The 27,038-nt window shown below is 33.3% G+C and overlaps 1 protein-coding gene across 8 annotated transcripts in view; it reads left to right on the top strand.

Annotated features, from left to right (window-relative positions):
• Csmd3 (CUB and Sushi multiple domains 3) overlaps positions 1-27,038 on the top strand; it is a 1,082,130-nt gene that overhangs the window by 290,238 nt on the left and 764,854 nt on the right. For all 8 annotated transcript variants that reach the window (XM_063257640.1, XM_063257641.1, XM_063257642.1 and 5 more), the window contains exon 5: positions 26,314-26,521. In XM_063257640.1, the coding sequence (XP_063113710.1) occupies positions 26,314-26,521 (208 nt within the window). The remainder of the gene's footprint in view (positions 1-26,313; positions 26,522-27,038) is intronic.

The following is a 27,038-nucleotide window of genomic DNA, read 5'->3' as shown; positions in this document are numbered from 1 at the left end:
CACAGAAGTACAGGAAAATGACAAAAAAAAAAAAAAAAATAAAATAAAATAAAATAAAATAAAATAAAATCTCAAACCTCCAGCCTCTCCCAAGAAACCTTAGGAACTATGTGCATAGAAGAAAATATATGCCATATACCTGAAATTCCTGAAATAAAACCAACTGAATTAAAGAAGCAACTGTGGGAAGCTTTAAAGAAAATCAAACTAAAAATAATCTCCCAGGTTAAAAAAAATGATCAAAGAAATGAAAGAGGTGCTGAACACATCTACAGAAGACACAATTAAAAAACTGCAGAAACTAAACAAAAAGAATCCCTGGATGAACAATATAAGAAACAAACAGATTACATAAGCAGATGCAAATAGATATACAGGAAATAAAAAATTCCTTTGAAGCTGTAAAAACCACCTCAATGAAAGTGAAGATAGAATTTCAGATCTCAAAGACAAGATTGCAGCTAGTAAACAGAAAAGAAAAGATCTTTTAAAAATAATAAGGAATCAGGAAAAAACAATTCAACAGCTTCAAGATGATGCAAAGAAAAACAAAATAAGATTAATAGGGATAAATAAAAGAGAAAGGAACAACACAAAGAATGTCAAGAGGACATTTAGAGAAGTAATTGCTGACAATTTCCCAAACATGAGAATGGAAACTAACATCAGGATCAGTGATACATACAGAACTCCAAATAGCCATAACCAAAGTAAAAATACTTACAGACATATAATAATCACCATTCCAGAAATCCAACATAGGAATAGAATATTAGAAGCTATCAGAGAGAAGACAGATCACTTATAAAGGAAAACCTATCAGAATCACAGCAGACTTCTCAGACAAACAACAAAGTCATGAAGAACATGGAGTGAAGTATTTCAGATCCTAAAGGAAAATGATTTCCAAACCTAGACTGATTAACCCTGCAAAACTGTCCTTCAAAATCGATGGAGAAATAATATACTTCCATGACAAAGAATAGCTGAAAAACTTTATGATCACCAAGTCAACCCTGCAAAGAATACTGAAAGACAGTTTAGATACACTTAGGAAAAAAAACCACTAAGCAAAACAGACAATTAAATAGAATGGAAAGATAAATATGCAACAGCAGAAAGATGGCATGTCAACAATAAACCAATATATAACAGTTATAGCCATTAATGTAAGTGGTCTCAATGTACCAATTAAAAGACTGGAAAAATAGATCAAGAAATAACATCCAAACATATGCTTTCTACAAGAAACCCATCTAACCCAAAAGGATACTCACAGACTGAAAATCAAAGGATGGAAAACAATACTACATGCAACAGGAAACCAAAAAAAAAAAAAAAAAAAAAAAAAAAGCAGGGGTAAGTATAATGTTTGCAGACAATGTGAACTTGAAACCAAGAATGATCAGAAGAGATAAAGAAGGTCATTGCACACTGGTTAGGGGAAAACTTCAAGAGGAATAGATAACAATCTTAAATATATATGCACCAAATACCAGAGCACCCAGTTATATACAGCAAATATTAATATAAATGTAAAACCAAATTAGCAATAACACAATTATAAAAGGAAGCCCTAACACAACATTGACACTAAGGGATAGATCAACTAGACACTAAATCAGCAAAGAAATAACAGAACTGAATCAAACCTGTGAACAATTCTACTTGATAGACATACAGAGTGTTCCATCCAACAACATCAGAATATATATTCTTCTCAGCAGTACATGGGGCATTCTCTAAAATAGACCATAGGCTAGCCCACAGAACATATTTAAATAAATACAAAAGAGTTGGGGTTGGGGATTTAGCTCAGCCGCATAAGCGTCTGCCTTGCAAGCAGGCAGTCGTGAGTTCGATCCCCGGTACCAATAAAAAGGAAAAAGACAAAAAAAAAAAAAAAAAAAAAAAAGAGTTGAAATTCTCCCATTCATGTTATCAGATCATAACAGCATGAAATTAGATATTAATTATAAAAGATACTGGAAAAATCCCATAAACACATGGAAACTGAATAATACACTCTTGAGTAATCAGTGGGTCACAGGGAAATTAAAAAAGAAATTAAACAATACATACAAGCAAAGGAAAATTCAAATACAACTTACCAGAATCTGTGGGATTCAATGAAAGCAATCCTCAGAGGAAAATTTATTGTACTGAGTTCCCACATCAGGAAAAAGAACGAATACAAATAAATAACCTGATGCTACACCTCTAACAACTAGAAAAAGAAGAGCAAATCAAACCCAAAGCCAAAAGAAGGGAGGAAATTATAAAAATCAGAACAGAAATCAGTACAGTAGAGACTAAGAAAACAATTCAAAGAATCAAAGAGTTGGTTCTTTGAAAGAATAAATATAATCGATAAGCTCATGACCAACCTTATTTTAAAAAAGGAAGAAAAAGCTCAAATAATGCAATAAGGAATGAAAAAGGCGAAATCACTAGTCTATAGAAATACAGAAGATCATCAACATCTATTTCAAAAACCTCTACTCTCATAGATTTGATAACACAGAATAAATAGACAGATTCCTAGAAACATATGAAGTACCAAAGCTAGATCAAGAGGATGTAAAACTCCTGAATAACTCTAATCTCTATTAATGAAATTGAAAATGTAATTAAGTCCTTACCTACAAAGAAAAGCCCAGGCCCAGACAGATTCACTGTGAAATTCTACAAAAAACAAAAACAAACAAACAAAAAACAAAACAGCAACAACAACAACAAAAAAAAAAAAAACAAAGAAGACTTAATGCCGACACTACTCAAACTCTTTAATGAAATTGAAAGGGAAGCACTTCTTCCTAACTCACTCCTAGAATCAAATATTACTCTAGTATCAAAACCAGAAAAAGACCCAACTAAAAAAGGGAACTACAGGCCAATCTACGTAATGAACACAGATGCAAAAATCCTCAATAAAATATTGGCAAATAGGATGCAGCAAGGCCAAGTGGGATTCATCCCAAGCATGCAGGGATTTTACAACATATGTAAATCAATAAATGTAATCCACCATATCAATAAAGCCAAAAGTAAAAATCACATGATCATTTCTATAGATTCAAAAAAAAACTTTTGATAAGGTCCAACATTCATTCATGATAAGAACATCACAGAAAATTGGAATAGATGGTCTTTACCTCAATATGATAAAGGCCATCTATGACAAACCAACAGCTAGTATCATACTAAATAGCCAAAAACGGAAGGCCTTTACCTTAACATCAGGCACAAGACAAGGATGAACCTTATCACTGTTCCTATTTAATATAGTACTGGAAATACTAGACAGAGCTATTAGACAAGAGAGAGAAATAAAATGGATAAAGATAGGAAAAGAAGAATTTAAATTATCATTATTTGCAGTTGACATGATACTCTACAATAGAAGATGCCCAAAACTCCATTGAAAGACTCCTAGATTTAATAAATAAATTAAGCAATGTAGCTGGATGCAAAATCAATAGCATTCCTATGTACTTAAAACAAAATCACAGAAAGAGAAGAGAAGCCACATCCTTCACACTAGTAACCAAAAAATGAAATAATTAGGAATTACTCTCACTAAAGAAGTGAAAGACCTATACAGGGAAAATTATAATACACTGAAAAAAGAAATTGAGAATGATCTCAGAAAGTGGAAAGACATCTCTTGCTCATTGATAGGAAGAATTCATGTTGTGAAAATGGTTATTTTTCCAAAATTGTTATACAGATTCAATGCAATCCCAATAAAAAAATACCATCAACATACCTCATAGATCTAGAGAAATCACTCCTAAAATTCATCCGGAACCAGAAAGACCTAGAATAGCCAACACAGTTCTAAGCAGCAAAGGTAAGGCAGGAGGAATCACAATCCCTGACTTGAAGTTATAACACAAATCAACTGTAGTAAAATCAACGTGGTACTGCAATAAAAACAGAGCCAAAGATCAATGGAATAGATTAGAAGATATAACCACTTCTACAAACACACTCAGCCACCTTACTTTGATAAAGGGGCCAAACACGTTCATTGAAAGAACGACAGTCTCTTTATTAAATGGTATTGGAAAAATTCGCTCTCTATATGCCAAAAACTGAAATTAGACCCATGCCTATCACCATGTACTAAATGGAATCGAAGATCTGAATATTAAAAGAAAAACACTAAATCTGTTGGAAGATAATTGGGTAAAAACCTTCAAGACATAGAGATAGGTAGAGAATTCATGAACAGGAATTAAACTGCTCGGGAAATACTTCCCAGAATCAATAACTGGGATCATGTCTTATTAAAAAGTTTCTGCATGTCAAAGAAATCTCCAGCATAATGAAAAGAAAACCCACAAACTTGGAAAAAATATTAGTGAACTGTCCCTCAGACAAAGGACTTCTGACTAAAACTTATTAAGAATTTAAAAAATTAGACTTCCAAAATTCAATGATCCAATCCAAAAATGGGCATCTGAGGTGAATGCACAATTCTCAGATGAAGAAATACAAATGACAAATAAATACATGAAAAAATGTTCCTCATCATTACTCATTAGAGAAATGTAAATTAAAACCACATTGAGATTCCATCTCACTCCTGAAAGAATGCCCAGATCAAGAAAACCACCAACAACAAATGCTGGAGAGGCTGGGGGAAAAAGGAACTGTCCTGCACTGTTGGTGGGAGGGTAGACTGGTGCAACCATTGTGGAGGTCAGTCTGGAGATTTCTCAAAACCTGGGATTGGAAATCCCATTTGTTTCACTATTGAACTTCTGGATATATTCCCAGAAGAAGTGAAAACATCAAACAACAGTGATATATGTGCACCCATGTGTATAGCAGCACAATTTTTAATACCCAGATCTTGGAAACACCTAAGTGTCTGTCAATTGAGTAATGGATAAAAAAGATGTGTTATTTTTGTACAGTGGAGTACTACTCAACTATAAATATGATCACATTGAGATATTTATAAATAAATGGATGCAACTTGAGACCATACTCATAAGCAAAATAAATCAAACTCACACGTATAAACACCAAATAGTTTCCCTAGTGTAAGAAATGGTAAGAATGCATAAAAATATGTGATAATCATGATGTCCCAATATATTGCTTTGAAGCCTTATAATGTTTTCATTCATTAGTTGAAACAGTTTTATTCTGGGTTGTTTGATTTTATTGTCTGTGATGGTATGAACATCTATTTTGAAGAAAGCAAAACATTATAATAACTAGTGATGATTCAATATCATCTTTTTTTGATATCCCACCAAGTTTTTGTTCCTTTGTCTCCATCAGTTTTATCTTATTGGATTTTATTATATGTGGTAGTATAAACAAAATTTTTTATAGACAAGTAGATAACATAGTAACCATTCTTAGTTTTCTGTTAGTTGGTTCTGAATACCCTGTAATCCTTTCATTCTCTTGAATGGTTTTACACTGTCTTGTTATGTTGGATACTATAGTATATAAAAGCATACTCAAATATTTCAAGGAAAAAAGACACTATGATAGCTACTGTTATGTCGGATTGTCTTGTGGTGAAACACTATGTTGATTAAATTGTTCTGTTCTGACCTGTGATGTTATAGCCTCTTTTATCTTAATCTTTAAAAAAAAAACAATAAAAAAGAATTTATTCTGCTTATTGATGAAATCAGAAGCAGTAAGATGCTAAAAATATTTCAAGAACATGCGAGAAGGTAAATATTTAAAGGCAATTTTAGAACATTTGCTAAATTAGGTATTAAACTGATTATTATCTATAAGTGTCACTAATCACAGCCTTGGTATTATATTTTCAATTTATACAGAGAGTTTATTGACATTTTTCTACACTGTGATTAAAAATTGACCTGTGACTTCATTTAGTTCATTAATAATAGTAAATAGCTTAAGCTAAGAATGGGTCTGTTTAAACTCACGAGTAGTGCTTAAGAAAATAACGTTTATTAAAGGGCATACCAGATCTTTTTTGCTTATTTCCTAACTCCTCACTTCCAGATGACATTGAGATTCCAAAGTAATTTAGGAAAAAATAAATCACTTTACTTTTTTTGTTTTGATTTTATATTGCTACTTTAGCAGACTACCACCACATCAGTGTCTCAAAACAACAGAACTTGAATATGTTATCTAGAAGTTATCTGAATTCCTTGGCTGTTAGCCCCTATCTTTTATCTTTAAAGTCCAAACTATACTATGTAGTGTTTTTTTCTGCCTCTTCTACCATTATTAGGAATTCATATGATTATAGCAAGACTCTTGGAATAATGCAAGGTGATCTCCTTATTATCTGATGAGCAACCTTAATTCCATCTTAATTGCATCTGCTGATTAGCAACCTGAATTGCACCTTCAACTTTAATTATCTTTTTGCCATGTAGTAACAAAATTCATTGGTTCATAATGAGGATATCATTCTTAGTTCATTCTTAGGGGAGACATTTTTTCATCTAGCATACATTGTTTGCACTATTTATTCAAATCCAGATGTTTTCTCGTATTCATGTTGTAATAGGGACACATTTATTAACCTCTCTGAGCTCATTTCTGTAAACTAAGACCTGTGAAAGAAAAAGATAAGTGTCTAAGTGTTTCTGTATATATTTATTCAATGAAGCTAATAAAACCAACATGTGCAACTTTAGGTATATTCCTATAGAATTCAAGACAAAAGGAATATAATAACTCCAGAAGATAAAAGGGCATTATTGGATTAAGAAACTCAGCTGGAATGATTTATTTTTTGATGTAGACCCCAGAAGGGAAAGAGATGTACTGAACAGAAAAGAATTATGTAATATGTCCCTTTATATTCCATATTTATTTTAGTAGTAAAAATAATGTAATCTTTGTAAATTATCTATATGCAAATAGTATAAGAGTTGCCTGAAGCAATATTTATTTTAAGGTTTTTATACTTTAGTAATAATTCCTCTTTTCAGCTCCAAAAAATTAGCAAGTATAAAACAGTATATAAAGCACTGTGAACAAATTTTTATTTTCCCAGATGTTGAGTTTTAATGATCTCTGCTATTTGGTAGAATTTTCTTTCTATGCTTTAAACAATCTTAGTTATTAAATCCATTAGGAAAAGGATGTACTGCTTGAATATTTTTGTTTTTTGGTTTCTTGGTTTGGGAATTTTGAAGCATTATAATAGCATTTTAGAAATTGGAGATTATGCCTCTTATGATCCAGATAGAGACAAAACTCTTGGAGAAACATATCTTTGGTTTTATGTCTGGAATTAGAAAGAACAGAGTATGGTTACTTAGCCATCTTGTTAGCAGCATTTAAAGTGGTGATAACTGTTGCTTCCAATAACTCCATATTACAGAAAACAACAGTAAACTCAGAAGCATAGGATAATACACACTGGAAGCATTAACACCCTACCCTGATAGCTTTTTGTGAAAGGCAGAAAAAACAGATTTTTTTTTTTCCTTCCTCTAGTATGTAACACAGTTGACTGTGCATGACTAATTCTTTTGCTAATCTTGTCTGGTGTCAATCTTTTGGTTTTTAGTTGAGGTTTCCTTTGGGGATTAGCAGCACACATGGCTGACCTGTCTGCTTCTTTATCTCCAGGCCTCTAGTAAAATATTAGCACACAAACTAAATTGATTTGGAAACATAAGGCACAAAAAAGCTGGTTTTATGCAAATGTTAACACTGTATATAAAAGCCCTTGGACAGCATTTGAAAAGCAGCTCCTTACTTACTGGCACACTGACATTTATATGGGAGCTAAAATTAACCATTTAGAAAAACATAAGCATTGCTGTTTCTGGGGCCTGCATGTAAATGGGGTACTTTATACCTCTATTCACCTCTTATAGGATTATGCAGCCAAAGTTTCATTCTTCTTGCCAACGGAAAAATTATCCAAAAACCCTGAGTGTCCAAAACTCATTTACATTTGGCTTTAGACTTACCTTCTCAGTTATAATTGGCTTGGGACTCCCTAAAAATTAATTTTTGTTCTCTAACCACATAGTAACTGACTCCTGAATTTTGACATCCTAAAATTTAGTGTATGTAAAGCAGCATATAAAGAACTGTGAACAATTTTTATGTGACCAAATAAATTGTAGGTGGCAAAATTTTGGATGAACAATACACAGCTTAAATTTACAGCTGAGTTACTGATCAGCAGTAGTTACTGATAACCGTAATTTGGCCAATGCAAAATTTTTTATGCATTAGCATCTGATAGAAATTACTTAAAGTATTACCTTCCACAGGACTGGGGTTGAAACTAACTATTGAATTAATAAAAACACTTTAAATTTGCATGTGGCTTAACTCATTAATTACATGCATTAAAATTTTCATTTTGTTTCCTTATGAATGAATTTTAAAATTTCTCAGATAAAAATGTAACACAGATAAACACATGCACATGCATATCACAATCTTTTGCAACAGCGTGTTGGATTTAAGTGTAAATCATAAAATAAAATGATGTAATAATGTTCTACATAATTTTCCATTTATTATATATTGATCTAAATGGTTTTCCATTTCATGTCAGCTCCCTTTTACTGTGACAAATATTTGAGAATATCAGCGTGCAGGAGGAATTTTATTTTGACTCATGGTTTCAAAGGCCACTTGGCTTCAGACAGTGAGAGGTGTGGCCAAGCCAATCTCTCACCTCATGGCAGCAAGAAAGTCTGGTACTGATAGTGAAGGTAAATAAAATACCCTTAAAAGACACCCCCTACACCTGATTTCTCCAGCCAGACCACATCTCCTAAGAGCCCATTATGCTACTAAATCCTCTAAAAATAACGTAAGGGGTTAGTGCCATCATGATCCATTAAACCTTCTGAGCATAGCTGTATGGAAGAGGAGGAGAAGGAGGAGGGGAGGGAAAGAGAGAGGGAGAGAGAAAGAGAGAGAGAGAGACAGAGAGACAGAGACAGAGACAGAGACAGAGACAGAGACAGAGACAGAGACAGAGAGGGAATTAACTGAAAATATTAAACCTGCCTGAAAATATATATACTAATAATACGAATCATTGTTGGTCAAAATGTGCAAAGACGTGTTTGAGAAAAGAAGAAAATTCAAATGTGCAAATTGGAATAAGTAATAAAACACAGGAGAAATAATCTATAGTAACACAAGAATTATCCAATCCATTTCATCTTAGAATGAATTCATGGTCATAAATGGGAACCTTGCAATTTCTTATGATGTGGAAATACTGTGACAGCTGACAATGCAACAGTACAAGCATGGATTTTCACAAGAGCATTTGTTATGTCATATTGTGTGACCCCTTAAGTTTAGCATACTCCTTAAAATTCAAATTTTTAAAGAAAAAAACCCAATAAAAAGGAAAAAGCTTCAGCAGATGTTTTGAATGAGAATTTTATTTTCATAAATCAGTAACCATGCAATTAAAATAATGAAAACAAGATTGAATATTTAGTATGTATTCTGAAGCCTTACTCTATACATTGTATGCATAGCATCTTCTTCAAAGATCAAAATTCAGATATACAGGGTGAAAGTTTGAGATATATATTTTGTAGGAACAGTGTTTATCATTAAGCTATGTGCTTTGGCTTAGATGGGAGAGATTTTCTTTTAAAAAAGGAAAATGCATACTATGTACATCTTTTGCTTGGCTTCCTTTCCTTCTCTGAGTGTCGCTGGCCTCCCTATGCCATGTTCTTCCACTGTGCACGCTTGTGCTATCTTCTTGACTTGTTATCATATTTTATGTATCAAACAGTGGTATGGCAGTGATTAAAGCTATCCTGTTCGGTAGCTTTCTTTGGAAATTGGCTTCACCATTTTTTAATTGCATGATGGTCATACACTGAATTTTCTCTGTCTCAATTTTTCTCTTGTACTACAGGAAATATTTCTGTCTTACCTTGACTGAATTTTCTCTTAAATTTGTTAGGTTTAATTTGAATGATCTATTTTTCCAATTTCAATTAACATCTAACAATAGTACACATTTAAGGGTTGAGCCATATTATTTAAGCGTATGTCTATGATGTTTGCTCATTCAATTTGAGTAATTAGCATTTTTATTTCATTTTCATGGCATATTTTGAAGACACTTATCAGCACCTTTGTGCAGTGAATAGAAATATAAGCCATGAATCACCAACATGGTCTGATCTGTATGTATTTCATTTAAAATGTCCCTCTTGAATTTCATTGTTTTGAAAAAAATTCAACAGCAAACTGATAATAAAATAAAGACTGAGACTGAGAGGAAACTAGTGTTTAAGCAATGAGGCTCTGTAAAATTCTCCAAATTGTACAAAAAGTGGTTTCATACTTGGTCTTTTTTACAGGGCTTCTCATGAGCAAGGGTTTGCTACCTTTTTTCTCACTTTAGATTATCTTCTTACTACTCTATTTTGTAGCAGAAAATGAGAAACAAGCAGTAGCAGCGAACCTGTCATTTAACTAGTGGTGATGGCAAGAGAGAAATGGAATGTATAGGGCCTGGCGTGCCTTCTCAGTCTCCCTGCCGAGGCAATTTCACCAGGGGGAGTAACAAGTCAATTGTGCCATCATTTTGCTGGAAACTTCTCACCTACAAAGGTAAAACTTCGAGGCTATTCAAGTGACAAAAACTCTGTACCTTAGAGACTGCTGGCAACATTTAAGAGCTATGCAGTAAATTTTACAGACATATTGGAAGATCAAAAATGAAACCAAACAGATAAGTTTTAGATACCTACACTAAGCTAGCTTTTTTCTAGTTACTTAGGATAAAATTATGACTACGCCATTAATAGGGTATTACTATTTTAATCAAGATATTATACATTTACATTGTAGAAGTATATTGTAGAGGGAATAAAAAAATATTGGAAAATGATAAATTGAATGAAGAAAAAACCACAGGAGATGGTAGTAGAAATTGATCCAGGGATACGTTTGCTGACAGTGTTGTTAGTCCGGAAGGTCAATGATAACATGTATTCAATCAGGGGAAGATCTTGGAAAAATCATCAGGATCAATAGTGTTCACAAAATTAGGAACTTTGTTAAATATCATAAAATGAAAAATGGTAGTATGGTTTGAACTTACTTAAAAATCTGGGAATTGAGGTCATTTTAGATCATGGTAAGAGCAGTTGTTTTATTAGAAATTTAGAGAAATACTTTAGAATGTTATAAGCAGGAGATTGTATTGCTACAATATAATTTCCACTTAAAACACTTTTCATTTTCTTTAAGTAATAAACTTTAATGGGACTAGAAAGTGAGGCTGATGTTGACAGGAAATATCCTGTCAACAAAATTTGGTTCCTTTGAGAAATGATGGAACAAGGATAAGTGAGTCAGACTAATATCTATAAAAAGATGTTCATTTATGTTTCAAGTTGATAGTCTTGGACCTAGCAGAAAATAAGTACAGAAATATACAGTGCTATTAGTTTTATTTCATAAGATTCCTATCTTCAAAAACTCAGTGTCTCTATAAAATATTTAAAAATAAATACAATTTAAAGAATTAAATTTTGAAGAACAGTGAGAAACACAATTAAAAATCTTTGTTTCCCTACAAAATAATTTGTATCAATACCTGAAATTTTAAAATCAATGAGTCCCTAAGCTCAAATTGGAGGAAAAATAAACGTAATTACATAAGAAACCATTTGATGTCTTGTTACTTTTTACTCGTTGCTGAGACAAAATACATGGCCCCCAAAATGAAGGAAGGGAAGGTTTATTTCTTACAATTTTGGGAGGTTTCAGTTCATACTCAGTTGGCTCCAAGGCAGTTCATGGCAGCCACAATCTGCAAGGTACAAACCAGCAAGAGAGTGAGATACATCTTCTTCCCGCTGTTACATTGTATCCTGGCTCCACCCCTAGGTGGTTGTTGCACTCACACCACCAATCTAAGCACTAGACAATGAACAGATCACAATGCTAGATTTAGTGGAGTCCATAATTCATGAGGCTGGGCAGCCACTGACATTAACCATCACAATATCCATGTAAAAGTCAGTGATATCTTTAAAGATACTTTTTCGAATATCATATTTTTGTCACTGATTAAGTGTTCTGTATATTTCTATGCACTGATGGTACAATGATGAGGTGAGATATTTTCTGTATAGTATTAAGTTTTTTGGCATAAATGAGACGTTCTCTTCCATATTCACAAAAGTTTTTAGTTTTTTATTTTCAAATGAACCAGCCTCAAGTTGTATAATTCTGAATGTGAATATGTGATATTTATATAGATAAACAATAAATGAATTATTGTTTAATGTTCTGGCATGTGTACTAGGGTAAGGAAAAGCCACTCATATGAAAATAAATCCTTTATTAGTTTATCTTCTGTATTAATACATGTGTATGGCTAACATCCTATGCAATAATAATATTTGCAGTTAGTGTCATTGTAGGAAAATACCTACCTATTAAAATCACTTAAAGTCATATTAATACATGAGTTTAAGACAAAACTAAACACAATTAGAAGGTTACAGAGCAAACACTATGTGTGATGTGATCTATATACTTTTAAAAGATCATATAGTCTTCTATTAAACTATAAGGAAGGAACTAGTATGATAAAGCACCAATAGGAAAATATTACGAATAAGTATATTTGTTGGCTTTCCACCTTCTGGGAAAAAGCTATCTAACATCCACAATGAAAAAACGATGAAGAGTTTGTTCAGCTCGAGGTTTCTGAGCACTCTGTTCATGCCTGGCAGGCTCTAAGGCAGGAATATCATGGTGGAACAAAGCTGTTTGGTTCCAGTGGCCAGGAAGTAAAGCCGGTAAACAACACAATTAAAGAATAGGCCAGGTACAAGAAGTATTCCCACCCAAGGACATGCATTGATTACTAGCCCAGATATACCCAAAATTGTGCTTTATCAAATATACTAGATAGCTCTCAAGACAGTCTGACAATCCAGCTAAACCATTGCATCTCTACCCTTCTCAGCTTGATACTCAAATGCAACTCTTTAAAACATACTTCACTGTCAAAGAAACATGAGGTCATAATTCTATCTAGTGTGGCATATGTTTCCAACCAAAAGTGCATTAAACTTTTCATGAAGTCTCAATGGTTCTCACATTGCTCAACAGTTTAATTCCAAAGTCTCCATGAGAGTCAAATTAAACTCTTAGCTTTTAACTCTTGTAAAATGAAAAGGCAATGACATAATCACAGATAACAAGGCACATGGTAAACATTTCCATTCCAAATGGGAGGAACAGGAGAAAATAGGTGGACCAAAGCCAGACCTAGACCCAGTAGAACAAGCATTAAGAGATACAGTTCTGTGACACGCATCTGGGGCATTAGGTGGTATAATACAATTGCAGAGGGCTTGTGGGACCCCATTTCAATGATCTTTCTTTTTGCAGCCACCATGGACTTTCTCTTGGGCTAGCTCTACTGCTGTGGCTTTCCTCAGCAGAGGTTCCATGTCCTTACCATCTGTGATTTCCTGAGGTCTCCTGTGTAGTTTAGGCTTTGTTTCCATAGCTTCATATAGTGAAGTTAGGGGTACATTCCCTGACCTCCAAACCATTACTTTGAAATGTGTTTGGACCCCTTTATGATCCAACAAGCCTTATATCCTTGATACCTTGTCTTGGTTATTCTTCTTTCATTGCTGAGACAAAACATTCAATGCTAGAAATGAACAAGGAAAGTTTTATTTAGCTCACAGTCTGTGGAGGTTCATTTCATAATCATCTGGTTCCAAAACAAAGTAGCACATGGCACAGGGCAACAGTTCATGGCAGTGGAAAACAGCATAAATAACAAGAGCAAAATGGGAGAAGCATGGAGAGAAGACTCTGTCCCTTGTATTTTATGTAGGCCACATTTACTTGGAAATAGCACTCACACCAGTAGTCCCAGCATTGGACCATGAGTCATTCACAAAGTCTAGAATCTCACCTTATGACTGCATGAGGCTTTGGGGGTGGGGGATATTCAGACTCAAACTATAACAATACCTGACCAACATCATATGAATGATCACAAGGTCTATCAACAACAATACAAGCAATATCTAGACCACCTGAGTCATGGCGGTCTCAGTCTCTGATAGCCTAGATATTATGATGAAATAAATTCCAATTAAACAGTTACATAGACTATCTTCCTTGAGTTGGAATTCAGGGACTCTTTTTGTTAATAATTTTACTCTCGTGTATCTACAGTTGGTATGGTTTTGCTAATGTTTGTGACGCGCTGATGTATCTTTCTTGTCCCTGTTTAAAGTACTGTTTTCATTTTATTTGCCCTAAGATTTTTTCAATCACACATTCTTTCACCCCAAATATAAACATGATAGGTTTGCAGGCTAAAATTTAATATCAAAAAGTTCTCTATTTTATGTTTCCAGTTCTCATGAAACACTTGGGTAAACCAAAGAGCTGTACCATGCTTGAGCCTGATTATTGGGCTACCTTGAAATTTTATTCTACTCCTCGCCCCATTTGCCTGTTTCTTTTGAACAATTACTTCTGGAAAGAAGAAATAAAGTAAGTAAAAAAGATAAAATGAAAACAAAGCTTTGTAAATAAGGAGAGGAAGATGCATGGGGAAAAAAGAGAAACTAAGATATATATATATATATATATATATATATATATATATATATATTACAAATTCCCTATGATAAATGCGAATATCACATATACCTAAATTTTACCAGTAATCTTATTTTTCTTAAAGAAATAGCTTCCACCAGTTCAATTGGACTGTGCTTCCCAAAGTCTCAGGTCACAGGCTAAGTGTAAACAATCTTTTGCCATAATAAAACTCCCAGTCTCTCCTCCAATTTCTAAACAAAAATTTCTATTCAAAACCTTATGAGTCTGGTCTTTATCATCCACATGTCTAACATTATTCTGGTTTTTTAAGAGCTTTGTCCATAATTGCCCAACGAGTATATTCACATCAAAGACCTCAGTACTGGTATTAATATATTCCAGTAGCTTTTGCATTAATTAGAGAAAAAAACTGATATCCATAATTTAGATGTAAGAGAGGTTTATTTGGTTAAAGATAGAATTTACCGAATTCTAATGATTGAAGGTATACTGTTATATGAGTTAAGTTGGATTAATTAAGATTTAATATTATTTGCTCCACTGAGTTTGGTTTCACTTCAGATTTGTTAACTATTTTTACTTTCTGGTCCCTCCCTCATGGAAGTAAAGATATTCTATGTCTGCTCCATTATATTTTGGAAGCATATAGAGAATTCCATGTTTACTTGGCTGGCTCTAATGCAAAAACATCAGGATAGAGGGGCCTGTCCTGGATGGAACAAAGTCATTTAGTTCTTAATGTCTGCAAAACAGAACAGAGGAATAGCACCTGCAACGAAGGGGTGAGGACAGAGATACAGTACCCAGTATTGCCTACATGTTCACCCAAGTAATCCCAAAATGTGCTTTACCTATCACCTGGGTGGCTTTGATAACATTGAGATTGATAATACAGCTTACTTTTCCCACAGAGTACATTATGAACAAAACAGTATTTATTTGACACAATTCTAAAGTCTATAGAGTGCAAAATTAGGATACTGGGAGATATTTTATCTTATGAAGTACTCCTGTCTGGTTGGTACTTTACTGCTATGTCAATTCATGATGGAAAGGAAAAATAATACAGTTTGATCTACTTTATGTGACACTAATTTTATTTAAGAAGGTTCTACTTTCATAAACAAATCACCTAACAATATCTATACCTCTGATACTTTGCATTGGGAAGATTCAATGGAGGAATGTAGGGTGACATAAGCATTCAGACCATAATATTTTAATTTTAGTCCCCCAATATACCAGCTTCACCTCAACAGCTCCAAAGCCTTAACTGATGTAGGATCAACTCAAAATATGAATTCTAGATGGCATTTAAATATTATCAAAATGGTTTGCACAAGATTCTAGATATCATTTACTCTAGCCTTGCACCTATGATATCAAACACATTCCAAATATCCTTCCAAAATATAATGATGGGATATACACAGGAAAATTTTCCTTCCAAAAGGGAGGAACAGAAAGGGGAAATGGGACAACAAGTCCTAGGTGAAACCAAAAGCAATAAAGCAAATACATTGAATCTCAAACTTACTTAATTCATGTAACAGTAAATATGAAATCATTAGAATTCTGGAAAATTCTCTTTAAATCATTTCTCTCAATGCTTTTATTGTAGTGTTAACATTCAAGAGAAGCTAATGTATACCTTAAATACCTTGCTTAGAAATTGCTTCCATTAAATCTCCTGTATTATCAGTCACAAATTCCATATTCTAAGAAACACAATCCACAATCCAAGTCAACTTTTGCTGCTTTATAGCAAGGATTGAATCCCTCCTACTTCCAAAAGTATGTTCTTTATCTTCAACTGAAACATGATTAATATGACTGTAACTTGTCACAGTTCTACAACATTCTATTCATGATTCTTAGGTGTTCTCTAAGAAGACTGAGAGTTTCTCTGTGGATCTTTTTTCTCTTTTATACATTCATCAAAATTTTCCTTAATGGACTATTTAGGGTCAGGTAGAGTTGTGCCAGCATGCACTTCAAAACTCTTTTAACCTGTATCTATTGCCGAGTTCCAAAGCTATTCTGACATTTTTATTGTTTGAGATAAAATTTTCATTTTTCAAGGTAACAGCCTCACTTTTCATTATCATTTTTCTACATTACTCCATTTGGGGTAATTATATCACACAGTTCTGGAGATAAAGGCATTGGCCAATTCAGTAACTGATAAGGAACAATTTTCAGATTCTAAGTCTGCCTCTTCTTGCTATATCTTCATATACTGAAAGGCTGGAAAACGCCCTGTACCTGCTTTACAAGGCCTTATTCTTATCCCTGAAGGACAGGTGCTCATGACCTTGTTACTTCCCAAAGGACTGTATCCCTAACACCTCTGCTGTGGAGGACAGAATCTCAACATTTGTTTTCAAGAGACAAAATATGGTAAAATAAAAATTAAAGTCATGATCTATGTTATTCACAGGACAGAAAAGATTTTAAAAGATGGCTTTAAGATTAGACTTGGTTATAATTTAATTTGCATTTTCTCATTTGCTATATGACTCTTTGGCTTCATAGCATTACCTGAATTGTTTTAATGGCAGGGATGTGTGATTTTGCTGAGGGAATCGAATGGGAAACATGCACTATTATTTCTGTCCCATGATATTTTCAATCGGTATTGAAAACAAATGTTTCTTTTGTCTAAATGTTAACAGTTTTACCTGTTTTACTTGTCCAGAGCCATTGTTTTAAACTTCAACAGTTTCTAAGAGCCTACTTCAGATGAGAATCAATAACCTGTTCCACTGATATTCGTGTAATCAATTTGTGAAATGAACTAATTTTTCGGGAAAGGATAATTGCTATCCACACTAGTTAATGTGGTTTATAAATATTAAAGATTTCCTTCAGGCAGGTGAATAAGTGGGTAAGAGGAATGAGCTGACTGACATAAATTGCATAATCATCAGTATACCTTGAGGACAGTTCAAAAAAGGAGTTGTTAGCATTTTGGCAGAAAGCGTATAGTTGAACAGTGGAGGCTTAGGAAGCATTAGTATTAGCATATCATAGAGAGAGTAAATAAAGGAGCTAGGTAGGTACACAGGTAATTAATGCAATATTTCAGCAGGAAGTCAAAAAGAAGATTTCTGCAAAAATGAATTGATCACAATGCTACTCTCACAATGCTAGAAAGTTGTGAGTAGGGAAAAAAAAAAAAAAGATACTTGAAAAGCATATGGCCATTAGAAAGCCACAGTGGTTTTAATAGAAAGTGTGGTAAAGCAAGGTTATTGTCAATTAAGGGATCTATCAGAAGTGAATGTGTAGAAATATTAATGTAATGATAAATATAAGAATGTTGAAAGGAAAAGGGGGCAAGTTTATTATTAGGAAAATTAAAAATTTAAACATAGAGAGCAGGCTAAAGACGAGCCACCAAGTTTCTGTTGCTAAATAGCAGCAGTAATTTTCCAATTAGTATTCCAATTATTTTCTTTCTTTGTTACAAAGCTTTTGACCTGCAACACATATAATTCGTCATTTACATAAACGTCTTTGGCAACTTCTCTTATACTTATTGTTGACTTTTTGCCTCATTTATCATAATGTTCCTATGTTTTTGGATAATTACACATTCATTCAGATTCTATTTTTCCTGTAGTTCAGAAATCATGATACAAAGTAACGAGTAATTGTTGGTTTTGAACTCATTTCATACTCAAAATTTCATATACTCAAAAATTTCACATAGACTTCTTACTACATGATGAAGTCTCAAATATGATATGAACAAAAAGACACAATCTCTTCCTTTATGGAGTTTACAAACCAAAGAGATGGGCATTTTTAACACCCAAATTGATAAAAGACTGCCATCATAAAGAGTCTCAACTTTTAGGCAACAGAAGAAATAATGTGGATGATCTTATGGTAGGTTTATGAGGTCAAAGTTTGAAACTTTCTCTTAATTTGTTTGGGGTTCAGTTGCATGGCCTTATATCCATGTAAAGAACCCTAGAAAAATTGCCTTGGCTAAGTGATTAATTGCCTTTCAGCAACCACTTCATAGGTGAAATTGTAACAACACTTTTTGAGGTACTTGCCTCTTACAAGACGCATTGGTGCAGAGAGACAGAGGGACAGAGAGAGGGACAGAGAATGAGAGAGAGAGAGCAACAAAGACACAAAGAGAGAGAGAGAGAGAGAGAGAGAGAGAGAGAGAGAGAGAGAGACATAAAAACAGAGACACAGACAGAGACAGAGAGTAAAACAGGAGAGATGGAGAGACAGAGACAGAAAGATAAAGAGAGGAGAAACTGAGAGTCAGAGACAGAGAGGAAAAAAACAGTGATTCTTGTATCTATAGCTATTTCATTTGCATCAGATTTTCAAATATTTTGGTCATTGATCTTCAATTAATATTCTGTGGTTCCTCCAAACCTACAGTTTTTGAACTTCAGTACAAGTTAATCTATTCATTACTTTCCTACAGAAGAAATATTTTCCTTTTTCTTCAACTCCTCTTCTCTTTGCTTCACTTTGAAGGTTTCTTTTGCCACGCCTTTACTTTCCCTATCCCTGCTTCTCTATGTTCTAATCCTCCCACTGAGCATTTTTTACAAAGTAGATGTATTTTCTCAACTTAAAATGTCTGCTAGCTATAATTTCATCGTCTTTTTATTTCCTTACTACGTTAAATGTGCCTTTCTTTAAAGAGCTACATAATAAATATTTCAAGGATTCGTAGGGTATGTATGTTTGCTAAGATATATATAATTTTGATTTTGGTTTGTTTTCACAGTTCCATAATTCTACAAAAAACATAAAAAGTTTTCTTGTCTCATAGGTTGTAAAACAGGCTACTGGACAAATTTAACCTAGGCTATAATTTGCTAATTACTGCTATAATACTTGTTTGTAGTTATAATGCCTGTAGTAAGATCTATAGTTTTGAATTCTATATTGTCCATATGTTTTGTCCACTATTAACAATTTTCCTCAGGACTATGAGTCATATCATTATGTTTTTTTAAATGACTTGTAATTTTTCTACTATGTTTACTATTGTAGATTTTAAATTATTATTGACATTTAATTACCTTTTAAGGGATGGTAGGCTTTCTTCTCAATAGCAAAGCTACTGTTTGAGTTTGTGTCTCTCGAGATTTGCTTTTAAGCTGTAGAACAGTTCAAAAGCAGCCTTTACTTTAAGCAGTCTTTACAGCCTATCCTAACCTTTTAAAATTTAAAATTAAACCCTTTTAAAATTTCTCATGAATACTCCAATTAAGTGAAAAGGACTCTTCATACTAACTCTCTGCACTTGAACAATTCCCACCCTATGTGCCTTCTTGACACCATTCAGTTTGCAGATTCCTATTCTTTTCTTGCCTGAATTAAGAGTTTCACCCACTTGTATGTGCGTGTAAGGATTTATCTGCCACTCAGGAAACCTCTGTGAAGACTTGACTCCCCACAGAGCTCCTCCTTTCTGGAACTCTGCCTGGAATGAGGTAGAATCATCTCGTGCACCTAAGCTCCATCTACCCAGCTCCATGCCTCACTTGTAACCCCATTCCTTGTTCTAGCAGCCACAATACACCTTCTAAAAATAAGGGCGGCAATCGCAGGGCTCCCTCTTTTGCTCTCATCTCTCTGGTATTGGAGTTTTTCATGGTTCTGGTCTAATAATATTTGAAAAGAGATTTTTTTCATATACTTAGCTTGGTTTTAATGTTTAGAAGGCAATAATATAATTGTACTCCCTACTTTTCCACCACATCTGGTTGATTTAATTGAAATATTTTATACTAGAACTTTAAAGAATGAAACCTGATTGATTTAATCAATCAAGTATTTTTCTTATTTAGTATTTTTCTTACTTAGACATTCTGAGAGTAACACCATCACACGCATATTTATTAATAACTTTCCTCCGTACATTAATTAATGTTCTTATTTCTTCAACCTGTCTCTCAGGAGGGTCAGCTGAAATCAATGTAGGACATTTGCCCAAAAGCATACATGTGTATTGGAGAATAAATCTTCAGTGCTGAGGTGTCATTATACATCACAGTTAGCTTTTTCTACTCAAAGGCATTCTCCTCAAATAATGACGAATGCTTTTTATTGACCTGTTATAAATCTTTTTTAATTTCATTTGCTTTAGTATGATGGAGTTATAGAAACTGTACTGAGAAATGAGAATCCTTAATTTTCCAGTGCCATCAAAAATTCTCACTGTTTTTCCATAAAAGTTGGAAAATATTTGTTGTGTTTTGAAAATCATGAAAAATAACAATGTAGAAGATGTGTCAATCAGTTGTTCTGTCTTTCTCTATGAGAAAAGATTTTCTTCCTAAACATATAAGTGCATAGATTAAAGTAAATATAAATGAGGAAACAAAATAAAATCAATTATCTCCCATACATATACATGTAAATAGAATAGTAGCAAAATAATAACAATAAAATATTTAAATAGTTTATCCAATTAAGAGGCACATAACAATGATTCCTGTTTTGGAAGGAACAAAAAAGCCCCACACAGATATTAGTTTTACTTGAGTGCTGATGCAAGTTGGAGATTTAGCAACAGAGATTTTCAGGAAAAAGAAATGTCCCATGATAAAGTTTGAGATGGATTGAATGTGTAGCACCTAGAATTGACCAAGAACATTCATCTCCTGCAATTCACAGTTTTCTCTTTCCTGTCAAATAAGCCTATTTCTTACAATCCCCCAACCCAACTCTAAGCTATTTTAGAGGAAACTAATAGCAGGGTAGAACACTGTAGGAGATCAGTATCTGAAAAGGTGTGTTGCAGAAAAACATTTTAGGTGATTTTTGAAACCGTGTTCAATTTTTTAAACAGCTATGTTTGGGGCTATCTCAATTTATATTGTCTTAAATGAAATGTGTGGTGCAGAAGCCAAGTCATAGTCTCTTATTTTATATATTTGAATGTCACAATAATTTAAAATACATAAAATTTTAATTCTAAGGAAAACACATTTGTGGAAAATAATGAACTATTTTTCAATCTTTGCAATAAAACACTACTGATTTCTACATTATTGTTTACTTGTTCTATAGAATCACACTGTTTACCATGTATACATAGCTTTGGCTTTTAAAGTACTAAAGTTGAAGTTACATAATGCTGGTTTTATCTTATAAACAGTTAAAATTAGATTTAATAAAATTCAAATCCAACAGCAATAGCTTAATCAAAAGACTTGTGTATAGTATGAAATTAAGAGATAACGGACAATATTTACCTACCAAATTGAAAATGTTAATTGTTTTCTTTATGCTTTACTGAAAATCCAAAGTGTCACTATAAATGCAACTGGCTAAACTTGTGCTTCTTCTGTGTTTTAGGACAGATTTTACAAGCTTTTTAAGTATATTTTGCAAATGTGTGGCTAAGGTATATGAGAATGAATCAACAAATGCAAAAATGCACTTTAAATCTTATAATCTACATAGATTTCTTAGAAACAAGGTAGAACCACCACCAACTTTTAAAAATCATGCTTCGGTTTTCCCATATGTAAAGTAAATAACATTTTGAAGCCTTCATAACTTCTAGCAACATCATGACAAGTCAGAGATATTTACTAGCATTCTTTTGCTATTCAGTGTTGTCCTTAAACTTTCACCAAAGAAAGATATTCTACTTTTTTTCCTGAGATGTTATGTCTTTCAACATGTTAATATTAACATAATCTCTTGAAAACATAGAGATATACACATAAATATCTTAATATATCAGAAAAACAAGACCAGTTATATCTAGGAAGCAATAAATCACGCAAGAATTTGTGTGACCACTTAATTTAGCTCCATTAACCATATCAACTGTGGACTCTTTCCTCTCTCCTCTAGAGCCCAGCCAAATAATTTTTTCAAGACCCCCGCAGCTAACCATACCCTCTCTTCTGAAAACCCTTAACCAACTTTCTACAGACACAAACCCATTTCTTAGCATTATGTGAAATCTCTTCCAAAGTTTAACTGTCAGTTGACTTTCCAACTGCAGTTTGTAAACTCTAGCACCCAGAGCCTTTTCCCTCCAGTGAAACTGTCAATGAATCTGCAAGAACATATTTTCCTGTGATTTGCATCTAGTTAGTGCTTAATATTCATGCTTTGGGCCACTGTCTAGCAACATGTCTACTTCAGAGCTGCAATTTTGTAACATTAGTGCTGAACAGTTCTTCTTCATGGTCCCTTCCATAAGTAGAGTGATTTGTTTATTTTGTCATTTACTTAGAATCTGACTCACTGTTAGACAGAATATTCCATGACAGCCAAGATGACTAAATTATTCTTGCTGGGTAAACAGACTAATAATACAGTTCTTCCTGATATTTGGTATATCTCAGGGAATGCTTCTGAGCAGGTAACCAAATGAAGAAACTTTAAATCCCCCAAGTTATTTAATTAATCAATAAGATTTCCTGAGTATGTATTAAGAAATGAAACTATGGCATAACCTTCTTATATTCTGTACTTTTGTGATAAACTGTTACACACAACTTACACCAACTCATTTTGACCAGAAACCTAGCAATACTTCTTAGCACAGCAAAACATTCAAATGTTCCATGATTTCTTTTAACACTATTTTTACTTGGTCTAACGCTAGTCAGAAAGTTAATTTGTTTTTCAGATAACATACATTGCTATCAAATTCAAGATTCCAAAAAATACATTGCTTTTCTAAACCCTATATTTAGTGAAGGCCACAATATAAAAGTTTTCAATATTCATGTAGGTCCACCTATTTCACAGTTTTTGGCTCACTGATTCCATACCAAAATTGCAATAAAGATAGAATGAAAGTGTTGAGCATAGAACGTTACACAGAAATTAACAAAATTATAGGTTTGTGTGATGGAGGCATACTGTCTGTACTTGAAATTATTATATTTTTATGTTGCAATTTTGCTATACAATAATGATTCCCTTGAAATGAGCTGTTGGTTTTCTTTACATTCTGTGTTTCAAGTGTTTTAAGTGTTTCTCTCTGATATGGGTCTACAGACAGGGAATTCCTAGAGATCATACAAATAAATTGATGTATATTTTCTAAAACTTGGAATATATAATGTGTCATGATTAATACCATGGCTGAAATATTTAAATATTTATTGTAAACACAGAGATCTCTGTTTTGTAAAACAAAAAAAATAAATAAATAAACAAACATCCTGAATTTCCACAGAGGATGAATAAATTAGCATGTTTCTACTCACAAAAATTCCAGAAAGGAGAAGGTCATAGAAAGACAATGAAAGTATCCTGCTCTGTACTCAGTCCGAGAGGGGACAGTGCATCACCAGCTAGAGACACACACTTACAGCAGAAGTGATGGAGACACCTTTGAGTTTCTTTTGCTCTGAGCTGAGCAAAAGAATCATCTTTCCTTAATCATCTGCCAAAATCTGTGCCAAAATCAATGCCAGACAAATAAAAAGACTCATATCTCCTGTTCCTGGCCATTTGTCAACTCAAGAGAACAAGGGACAGCTCCCCAAGAAGGGAAGGATGCACAGAAATTTTAGTACAGAAAACCAGAGAAGATCCCACTCCTCTGCTCATCTCTGGCCCTTGTGACCCCAGCCCAAACTGGAAAAATATTAAAGAAGCACAACCAGTGTGATGCTAATTTCACTGAAAATACCCCAGGCTAGATATGCTAATTAATGAGTTTGTTAAATGATGGCTTTATTTTTTCTTAAATTGGCAAATATAATTATATATTTTATTGTGTATAGTACTATTTACTTATTTATTTTTACCCAGACATGCTCTGGACTGTGGTGTTCAGCCAGGGACAGATATATATAAGTAGTGGTAGTACTATTTGATTAACCCACCTCACCATGCCATAGGTATCTGAATTTATGCAACTGTACCATGGTGACAAAACAAAAAATCCAACCTCTCAGAGCATGTCACTGTCATCACACAACATATAACTATGTCTTTCTGTGCCTTGTGGATTAGTAAAATTAAACAAATTAATATATGTATTCATACATTTTCTATTAGTGGTAGGAACACTTAATATATATTCTTTAAACTAGAGGAAGTTTTACTGAAAAAAATGTTATATGCTTTATCATGAAACAGGAAAGTAAATTGATCATATAAGTGGTTTAAAAAGGCTGTGGAGCAGTCATACTGTGAATATATAGTAGTGTAGTACTTTTTTTCCAAAGTAGAATTTGACCTTGGTGTTGATCCTTAGAAGGCAAGGATTAAAAGTCATTTTTTTCTGGGTATAGGAAGCCATATGACAGGTTTACAGGAAGGTTATGATACTGAGAGCCGTGTATTTTCTGGAAGGAGACAGTTGTAATATGCTACATGGTCTAGACAGCGCTACTGGCTCACTCTACTAATGTGAGAAACTTAAAAAGCAAACAGGGAAAGCAATAAAATTGTAAAGATTGTATGGCACATTTAATAATATGATAAAATTGAAATATATTTTAAAAGAAATATATTTATGTTTTCAATTTATAGAGTTAAATGAGTAAGGAGTAAAGCAGAAGAAAAGTTAATACAGTTTGATTCATACAATATAGTAATAAATTTGCCTTGAATAACAAAACATTATTTTACGCCCTACTCATCATGAAGTTAAATAGAAAGAGTCTCCCTTTCTGTATTTATTAAGGCTCTGAAGTTATCTATCACATCAAGTAATAATTTGGTTGTTATGGAAGCAGGTTTTCCCTCAAGCTACTGTGAACCAAAGGAATTCCTTCAGTAGGTAGAGAAAGCAACATAAATCATGCTATAGTTTACTGCACAAATTAACTTTATATATTAACTTGGTTGACCTAAATAATATTAAATAAGTCAAATGTTTTAGTTTCAATTCCTTTAGGATCAGGAATCTTTTCTTGTATATTAACACTTAACACAGCTGCTTATGTAAGTTGCTGAGATATACACTCTCAATTGAAAGTAGACTTGAGAAAAATTTCAGAGCCTTATTTAGAAAATTAAAAGGGATGGTCCAAATGCAAAGTTAGTTGAAGAATTCGGTATAACACTATATATACTTATATCGTATGAATGCTTAGTTAAAACATCATCTGATGGAGAGTTCCAGAGACTCTAACCCTGAAGCTATATCAGTTAACACATTACTTGTCTTTATTTAACATATGTTTATTAGTTTTCCATTATTGTGACCAAATATCTGACATAAACAATTTAAAGGAGGAAGGGATAGTTTGTGCTCAGAGTTCCACAGATTTCAGGACTTGGTTAGCTGTCTTCAAGGCTGAAATCTCATGGTGAAAGGGCATGAAGAAAAAAGTGGTATATTTCAAAGAAGGGAGAAGACCGGAGGAAAAGTCCAAGAGGAAGGGACTTGAGACCAGATATAATTCCCTGTGTCAGGGTCCTAAGTCTCCTAGGCACGGTCAAAAGTGTGGCTGTCTTATTGCTAAGTATCTTTCAAATCAACAAAGCTTACAATAAGGTTTAACTATAACATATACTATATAGTTCAGTTTCAACTGAGTTCCCAAAAATATTTTCAGTAGTTTTAAAAACATATTACTGACAAACTATTGTATACTCCTATTAAACCAAATTTTTTCATAGACTTATTGAATCTATTCATTAAATATCAAAACATCTGGACTGTTATTTTTATCCAAAATGTTGAGTTACCTTAACTGCATGACTCGTTATACTTAAAACTTAACTTTTCATCATTGTTTTTGACAGCTGAAGATGCTTGTGGAGGAACAATGAGAGGATCCAGTGGCATCATATCCAGCCCTAGTTATCCTAACGAGTATCATAACAACGCAGATTGCACTTGGACCATTGTAGCGGAGCCTGGAGACACAATTTCACTCATATTTACTGAGTTTGAAACGGAGGAAAAATATGATTACTTAGAAATAGAAGGTTCAGATCCACCCACAATATGGTAAGTAGTTTTCATTAAACTAGCCTTCATGTCATTTCCTGAGACAAACTGAGAAGCACAGGACTAACATAGACCTTTAAAAATTTGAATGTTTAAAACATCGTACAGGACAGCTATAGGGGACAATGTGAGTAGTATTTCTCTATCACTCTATCACTGAAAAGGAATTTATGCCCCTTTCACAATTTAAGGAAATACATGGTTTTCTGTTTTAATTTATAGTTATGTATAGTTTTTAAAGCAAATTAATTTTTGCTTTCATAAATCATTAACTTATCCTGTTACAAGAAGACAAAAATTAAACACCAAAAACAGCAAAGAGAGTTGTTGGCATATATTTTTAAATTAAAATCTTTCTTTATAGTATTCTAAACCGTAGAGTCTCTCCTGGTATCATTGATCATATTGTGAGTCAGTAATGAAGAGAAAGAAAAATAATATTGTTGAAATGGGCGAACCTTAGTAAAGGACTTTTAACCTTAGTAAAGGTCTTTTAAGTCATAGAAAGCTTATCAAA

This window comes from Cavia porcellus, unplaced genomic scaffold, assembly GCF_034190915.1.
Source record: "Cavia porcellus strain 051 isolate PalLab524CR breed Dunkin Hartley unplaced genomic scaffold, mCavPor4.1 scaffold_10, whole genome shotgun sequence".
NCBI classification, from domain to species: domain Eukaryota; kingdom Metazoa; phylum Chordata; class Mammalia; order Rodentia; family Caviidae; genus Cavia; species Cavia porcellus.
The sequence above is the reverse complement of the archived record's forward strand: the minus strand, read 5'-3'. Positions and strand labels throughout refer to the sequence as shown.